The 8,925-nt window shown below is 43.1% G+C and overlaps 1 protein-coding gene across 1 annotated transcript; it reads right to left on the bottom strand.

The window, feature by feature from the left end:
- Window positions 1-270: 270 nt before the first annotated feature.
- LOC125538573 lies at window positions 271-3,824 on the bottom strand. Its single transcript, XM_048701839.1, has 7 exons — window positions 3,726-3,824; window positions 3,378-3,432; window positions 2,469-2,537; window positions 2,237-2,374; window positions 1,002-1,162; window positions 807-908; window positions 271-730 (listed from the first exon to the last, which is right to left on the bottom strand). The coding sequence occupies exons 1-7, from the start codon at window positions 3,822-3,824 to the stop codon at window positions 551-553; spliced, it is 804 nt and encodes a 267-aa protein (XP_048557796.1). The 3' UTR covers window positions 271-550.
- Between the last annotated feature and the right edge of the window lie 5,101 nt (window positions 3,825-8,925).

The raw sequence follows: 8,925 nt of genomic DNA, 5'->3' as shown, positions 1-8,925 counted from the left end.
AAGAGTGACGGAACTTATAGTTGGACTTATGACAAAAGCTAAATATCCACTAATTAAGATTGGTATGGGATAGAGCGAGTAGGGCAAATAGCCCAAATGAGATAGTGGATTTTTGGAGCTGGGGTGCATTTGAGGTCCCAAACTTGTAGTTAACTTATGGCAAAAGCTAAATATCCACTTATTATATTAATATTATTATCACGGGATAGAGCGAGTAGGGCAAATAGCCCAAATGAGAAGCATTGACCTCCCAGAATAACAAACCACAAGTAATAACCAAACCACAAGAACAGATTGATCGAATCTAGTCCTGTGTAGCATCATTGCATCGAGGAGTTGACGAAATTAAATGACGTGAGTGGACGAAGCTATAAAAAATACTGGTTTGCCCCATCATGAATGCATGCACGCTGGCTTATTAGGGGGACAGTGAAATTAAAGGGGCAAAATCAAAGCGCGGTTTTGAAGCCTGGTTTCACTTGTTGTCCTCGAAGTGGGCATTCTGGCCCTCTTGCTTTCCCTTTCCTTTCCCTGCCTTTTCTTTCTGCCCTTACTTCTTTTTCTGCACTTCTTTGTTTTTCTGGTCCTCTTGCTTTTCCTTTCCTTTCCCTGCCTTTTCTTTCTGCCCTTCTTTCTTTTTCTGGCCCTCAGTTGGGGCGTCAGCCTTCGGTATCACTTCCTTGTCTTCAGATAGGACATCGGCAGCTGGGGTATTTAGATCGGTCCGGTCCTGAAAAGGGACTGTGTGTATCAAGCACATAAAACTGTGACCCCCAGTGGTTAAGGTGAGAAAGAGATAGAAGTACCTTTGAATGCTCCTCACTATTTCGGGCTGGGCGCAATTTCACTGTTGGTTTCATACGGTCTTCCCACCTACAGATCATTTCCAGTTTCTGGTTTTCAACAACCTGCACACATCAAGCAAACCACGACCTCCGTTACGTCCCACTCATTGTCTCATTATAACTAGCAGATGACGATGCATGAGGACCATGGCTCACCTTGCCAGACTTTGGGGGCTCATAAGCAATGGTAGCAACACACGACAGTACCTTGAATTCTCCCAAGCGAACGGTCTCACCTTCAGAGGCATTTTCACTACGCAGGCGTGCCATACTTGTTATGGCTAATATGAGCTGACTTGCCTCTGCGGAAATACGATCTGCAGGAACGGCCGATACTATAAGATTGCTTATTGGATTTTTTTCCCCATAGACTAAATAGATTACATACCTAAATAGATTTTATTTTATTTTTAAAATGGGCTACCTCCTCCATTACTTTGATATAACAGAAATACATAGTACATATTACAGAGTGAGGATAGGAAAAGAGAAATAGAGAGTTCAAGCACCACAAGGAAACAGATTAATTACGCCCCAATAGACACAAACGTTATCCGATGAAAACCTGGTAGCTAGCACAGAAACTAGTGCTGACTAAAAAGTTTAATAGTGGGCTATGACATTTATCGGCAGCTCGACCGGAAGCTATGAAAAGCTATAGCAGAGCTAGCTAAGCCCCATTCAATTTTTTTATTAAATCTTGAAAGTTTTGAAAAGGAATAAGCATACACTCAGGCATCATATATGATATATATAGCTTAAACATGACATACACATGTTCAAACATAAAAAACAAGCACTAATAAGGCATCCTAATTCAATAACCGAGCTTTGCCTCAATGCATCATATATATCAAAAACATGAAGGAAGAATAGGGAAAATGGATGACTGTGTGAAATTCATTTACATCCCTCCTGTGGTTGTAGCATCAAGGCGGCGCTAAATGGCTCCGAATTTAGCGCTATAATGTGGGATAGTGAGTTATTAGCGTCATTTTAAGGTTAGCGTTCAAAATCCATCTCTTTAGCGAGAGGCCTCTCCAAAATCTATAGCGAGCTATTTAAAACTTTGGTCCTGACAGAATTCATACAACAACCAACACATACAGTTTAGTTTATATTTTCAGATATAAGTATAGTACACAAATACTTTCTAGAAGAGCATGATGTGCACTTGCAGAAGAGTCGGCCCTGTTCTTTCATCTGTAGTATACTAGGGCGGATCTGCTGTGTGATACAACGAGAATGGAATTTTGCTAGTGTTAACTGGTTCAACTTAATATGGCAGTATACAGTAAATCTACTTGGTATATAGAGTATTCCAGATACATATTTGTTCTAACTAGCATGTATGTTCAAATAGTATTGAATCCTTGATACTGGAGGCATACCTTCAACTTGTATAGTTTTACTGTTACCATTAGGAGCTGGCGGATTTGCTCTTTTAGCAACTAATACTGGCTGCTTCTTGATCTCAAATGGATTTGGATTCATACTGCCGGCTTGTAGAGAAGAAAAGGTACGAATTACTACATTTGCAAGTACAGTTATAATCATGCCAATCCGTATTATGCAATTATGTATGAGAATTGAGAAGACATTACGGAGAACTTGAGATCTTACCGCTGGTGTGTAGCTTCGCTGACTGTCTGCCCAGGAAGAAGCCAGAGTTTGTATCTAGGTAGGTATGATCTATATAGGCATCCAAAACTTAATATTAGGAATTAAAAACTGGAAGATTCCTTTGACTTGCCGTAAGTAATGTTACAGCTTCTAACAGACAGATAAAGGGACTGATATGTGGACCCAGGTGAATCTATATGTAGCATATAAGGTTCTAGGGTAACATCTCAGATGAAAGTTTTCATATGACGAATATTTCAAAAAAATTGACTAATTGAACATCTATCAGATATTTAAATTTAAATTAATTGTCTGTGTTGAACGAAAACAGATCACTTCCGATGGATCAGAATCCACCCTTTATTCACAGCAAACTTATTTTTTATTTCGGTAAGAGCAAGCTGAATTTAAACCGGGTTTGTTTTGAGATGTATGTTGACTATTTAAACTACAATTAAAATTTAGAAAATTTGCATGCCTTTATTACCAAATAATAGGATGTTTTCACCTTGTACGTTAACTATCACAAACGTCTATAGATCAATGCTGTTGCTACTTTGTGTTTCTTATATTTTGCAAAAAAAAAGGAACTCGTTTATTCTCTGCCATAAAACTCTTCCTTTTTTTTGCGGGATATAAAACTCTTCCTTTTAACACTTCTATATGTTTTTTCGGGGGAACACTTCTATATGTTGGGTTGACGGCATCTCATCAATCTAGCTGGGTGTGTAATTTTAGTTCTGAAGTAAACGGACCCAGTGGGTAAACAAGTGGACATACAGTAGGCTTATCCTTGCCAAAATGGACAAATAGAGTGTTTTCCAAATTTTTCTGAAGCTCCAACAGTCGGGCTGTTGGTAATGAAAATGTCAAACCTTCCTCCAAATAGGCAGCAACTCACGTGCATACTGACACTACTTGTGTCATACTGGCATTCTAAGATGACGATCACATACCTTTTAGACTAAAAATTATAACGACAGTTTGACAATTCTAGAGCAGAGCAAAGACCAGACCTCATTCGGTGTTTCACTCTTCCCTATTCTTCTGAATTATAGTTGTCATTACAAGGATCATGACGCAAGCAAGCACTTCGACAAAATTTAACATGATGGGTGGTTTCTTCCGGAGAAACAAAAATACATTATTCCTATAAAGGATGGTGGAGTACGCGCCTTTGTCGGCTGCTCGACAGCGATTAGAGCCTCCCAGCCGTCCATTGTCGGGTGGCATGCTGCAGGAGCTTCTTGGTCGTACATTGTCGGTTGGCTTGCGGCTGGAGGCTCTCGGGGATGAGGCGAGCCGTTGCATCTGCCCGAACGGCAGGTGTTCGGCCGACCAGTCTAGAGTGTCCATGACGGGTGGACCGCTCAGCTTGCTCGAGGTCAATGTCATTGGGCAGCGTCGGGCCTACCAGCACCCAGGCGCGAAGCTTTGGTTGGGCCTGCCTAGCAGCGTACTCGCCCCTAGGCGAGTTGGTACAGTCACGGCAGGCACGAGAACCGGGTCCCGGTCACAGCGCCGGATCATGTGTTGGTACCTATTTCATCCAGTTAGAGCCGACTGTTAGCGTCTCTTGGCCAGAGTCGGCACACCGCGTTGTCCGGTGCTACTTGTGATATGCGTTGGGATTTTCCCCGAAGAAGCGGGATGAAGTAACATAGTAGCAGATAGTATTTCCCTCGATGGAGAACCAAGGTTATCAAACCAATAAAAGATTCAAAGAGAAAGGTCGACAATACCTACGCACACACACAAACAAAACACTTGCACCCAACGCTGACAAGAGGGTTGACAATCCCCTTGTACTTGGTAATTGCGAGGATTAATTCTGATAGTTGTAGATATATAAATTGCAAAATAAAATAAAAAAATTGAAGTGAGCTTTTTAGGGCTTTAGTAATAATGGTGAATGGACCCACAGGCCATAGTTTTTACTAGAGGCATCTCTCTGAAGAACATAGCAAATGATTGGTACACAAATTTCGTTCGGCAATTCATAGAAAAGAGAATAATTATTATGTTATTCATGGCATGATGAGTACTATGCATTACGTCCATGACAAGTAGACCGTTAAACTTACTGACACCTCTACTATTACTCCACTTCGAGAGCACTTCTATGCTTAGCTCTCTATGTATTAAGTTGATAACAAACAGAGTAATGCTTGAAGCATGATGACATAATATAGACAAAATAATACCAACTAATATGATCGAACCCCGTCGTTTTATTCTTAGTAGCGACAATACAAATATATGCCTCGCTACCCCTTCTGTCACAAAGTGAGGATACTGCAAGATTGAACCTACCAATATGCACCACTTTCACTAAACATCTAATTATTAACATGGCAAAAGAAAACTCATAGATCGGAAAGCATTACATAGTTATAAAAATCACACAATAACGTTCAGAATATAAATCAATTACTTTCATTGAATAATCTGATCATATACCCACAATTCATCGCCTTCCAACAAACGCATCGCAAAAGAAGATTACTTTATCCGAGGATGACATAGTATCAAAGATCAGAGAGAGAGAGAGACACAGAGAGAGTGAGAGACAGAGAGACAAAAGTCATCTAGCTACTGCTATCGACCCGTAGGTCCTGTGGGGAATTACTCACACATGATCGGAGGTGTAACAAGGTTGATGTAGAGGCCCTCTGTGATCGATTCCCCCTCCAGCAGAGTCACGGAAGAACAGAGACTTGCGGCAGCGAAATAATTGTTTCGTGTCTCGCTTTGGGGGGTTTGATTGTTTTTTTTGAATTTATAGCGCTGGATTTAGGTCACACAGAGCCACAAGGGGCCTATAAGGGGGCACGGTGTGCCTACCCTCCTAGGCGTGTCTGAAAGTGCTAGTGATCGACTAGAGGGGGGTGAATAGGCGATTTTTATGAAATTCTTCTAAACAGGGAAGTTTTGAAGAAAAACGATAGAAGTAAACCTATTACCACGCAGCGGAAGGTAGACTACACTAGGCAAACCTTAGTCAGGTAATCAACGAAGTGAAAGCACAATGACTTAGAGTAGCTAGGCAGTAAGGATCAGGTAGGAAGATATTGTGAAGCCAATCAGAACAAGCAGTCACTCAGTGAACACAAAAGATAATGCAATCATGCAATGACTTCACAAGGACCAACAGTAAGTAAAGGGAAGGGAAGGATGAAACCAGTGACTCGTTGAAGACAATGATTTGTTGGACCAGTTCCAGTTGCTGTGACAACTGTACGTCTGGTTAGGGCGGCTAGGCATTTAAACCTGAGGACACACAGTCCCGGACACCCAGTCCTGAACACGCAGCTCAGAACCCTTAGTCCTCACCGTATTCCCCTTGAACTAAGGTCACGCAGACCTCGCCCAATCACTCTGGTAAGTCTTCAAGGTAGACTCCCAAACCTTCACAGACTTCGTTCACCGGCGATCCACAATGACTCTTGGATGCTCAGAACGCGACGCCTAACCGACTGGAGGATTCACAGTCCTCAAGTGTAATAAGTCTTCAGATCACACAGACATGACGACTTAAGTGATGCCTAACACTCTTTGGCTCTGGATGGTTAGGACTTTATCCTCGCAATGAATTCTCTCTCAAAGGCTTCGAGGTGGGTTGCTCTCAAACGACAACAGCCGTACTTTAACTCTGAGCAGCCAACCGTTTATTGTTGTAGGGGTGGGCTATTTATAGCCACTAGGCAACCCGACCTGATTTGTCCGAAATGACCCTGGGTCACTAAGGAACTGACACGTGTTCCAACGGTCAGATTTCAAACACACACGGCAACTTTACTTGGGCTACAAGCAAAGATGACTTGTCCAACTCTGGACAAGATTCGCTCTCATAGTCTTCACTCGAAGACATAGGATTTTGGTTAAGCATCACTTCAGTCATTCTGACTGGTTCTCTTGGACCCCACTTAACAGTACGGTGGTTCCTATGACTCAACAAAGAAGAAAAAGAACTACGAAAGATCTAAGTCTTCGAGCTCCATAGTCTTCATACGATGTCTTCTCTTGTCATAGTCTTCAATGTGAATATCTTCACATACCACCTTTGACTTCAATGTCTTCATACATTTTTAGGGGTCATCTCTGGTAGGAAAACCGAATCAATGAGGGACTTCTACCTGTGTTATCCTGCATTTCTCACAAACACATTAGTCCCTCAACTAGGTTTGTTGTCAATACTCCAAAACCAACTAGGGGTGGCACTAGATGCACTTACAATCTACCCCTTTTTGGTGATTGATGACAAACTAGTTGAAGTTTTCAACGGGGAATATAATATGTGAAATTGTAAAGGATAAGGAATTATCTTCATAAATTATAAGGGCTCCCCCTGAAGATGTGCATATAAGTAATTTGCTTTTGGAATGCAAATGCACATGGCAGGTTCTACTTGTGGAGATCCTCTTCAACTTATGATGACAATTCATCATGCATGAAAAGTATGTGAAGATAATGACATGCATAATGGAAAATGGACGTCTGCAAAATGATCTAAGTGCAGAATTTATCGTCGCACATGCGGAATTTATCATCGCATCACAAAGTAGCAAATGAGTAGCAGACGACCATCGAGTTTAAGTGTTACAACTCAAAGAACCAAATGTATCAAAACGAGAGTTGTAAACACTAGGCAAAACATAAAGTAACCGCCCATATGGACCCGCTTGAAGACTATCAAACTCATATGCTTCTCCCCCTTTTGTCAGTAAGGACCAAAAAGGTTTGAAGACATAGAGCATCTACTCGTTCCCATGAGGAGTAGGTGAAGTAGCAAGGTCGTCAGTGTTGTTAGGCGGTGCAGCCGAGCTCGGGGAAGTGTCGACGTGTGCTGAAGGAGGGGGCGGTGAAGTAGCATCGTCTTCGTCCTCGATCACTCTGGCATTCACAGTTGCCGCAGAGGAAGAGAACTCATAGTCTTCAAGTGAGGGAGTTCGTCGCAGCACAGCCCTTCGGGGAGGTGTGGAGTCAAACTTGAAACGTTCAGAGAAGCCATCCTCTTGAAGATCATCCTCGGAGCACATAAGCGTCAGCCCTTTCCATGTACGCCGACAAGTTTCAGGGCAACAAAGGCATTCTTGGTGGCAAGGTTGCGAATGCGGTTGACATCCACCAAGAGGCTGTGCATTTGGCGCTTCAGCCAGTCATGATGCCTATCCTGCTTCTGATGAAGAGCAACCAGAAGCTCTCGGTCATTGAGAACACGAGATCGCTTCTTGGGCCGTTGGGCAGTAGTGCTTTCAGTGGCTTCAGTGAGGGCACGATGAGGTGCGCGTGTAGTGCCAGCCAGAGGATAAACACGAGTGACTGCTTCAACTCCTTCAATGTTCTGAGAGAAACTTTGATGCTCCGCATTCTGAAGACTAAGAGGCTCCTTGGCAGGCTCTGGATAGAGGGCTTCAATGGACATATCCACGTCGGGCATAAAGATCCGATGATTGCGAGCAGAGGGCTGACATGAGATAGCTGAGTGGAGGTTGATAAGCCGCATTATCCATGGAGCGTAGAACTTCAAGCCAAAAAGATCAGATCCTGAAGCAGTAAGTTGGCGGATGAAGAAGTCTTGTGCGTTGAAGCATTTGCCGTGAAGAATATAGAAGACCAAAGTCTTCATTGCACCTTCCAGCTTTGCATACGGGGAATGTCCTTTGATGGGCCAGAGAGTTCGCCTTAAAATTTGATAGATGGTCCTTGGCAGATACTCCAGGTCTTCAACAAGGAACTCCTTAGGATATGCAGCGTCTTGTGGCAAAGGCTTCATCATACTGAGCATCTGACTCATGTTCGGTTCAGGCTTCTGAAAGATGCTCTCCATAGCTTCACTGTGAAGTTGACATCCAGGTTCATAGAGATCTCCAGGAGTGGGCAGACCAGTGAGCTCAATGATATCAAAGGCTTTGGCTTCGTGATGAACATTTCCTATCATCCACTCAAGGACCCAAGTCTTCGGATCTCTGTTGTAACCACGTATGTGAAGTGTGGCATAAAATTGAAGCAGCAACTCTTCGTTCCAGTGCTCTTGGTCGGTAACGAAAGGCAACAATCCAACCTCTTTGAAGCAGTCCAGAGCTTCTTCCAAGCAGGGCAGACCAGCTATTGCTTCGGTGTCAAGTCGCATATGTGGGAAGATGTGACCTTGATTGTACAGAATGCAGGAGTAATAGCTTCGCTGCGGATAGCTCCAGAACCGATCAGAAGATATTCGTTCCCTTGAGTAGGGGTTCTTGGAGCTATTGAAGAAGGTGTTGTCTGCTTTGAAGCTGTTGACATTGAAGGATCTAGGTGCTGATGCAGGACCTGGAAACCTGGGCAACCTTGGCATTGGCTTCTGTACCTGAGGCCTATGCTCAATATGATAGTCAAACTGAGGACCAGCAGCAGGCGCGGGAACAGAAGCAGTAGCATCATTGGCTTCGCTGACTTCTGGTTCTTGGGTTGGTGT

The sequence above is a fragment of the Triticum urartu genome, chromosome 2 (genome assembly GCF_003073215.2).
Source record: "Triticum urartu cultivar G1812 chromosome 2, Tu2.1, whole genome shotgun sequence".
Taxonomy (NCBI): Eukaryota; Viridiplantae; Streptophyta; class Magnoliopsida; order Poales; family Poaceae; genus Triticum; species Triticum urartu.
Note: the sequence above shows the minus strand (reverse complement) of the source record. Positions and strands in the feature narration are given on the sequence as shown.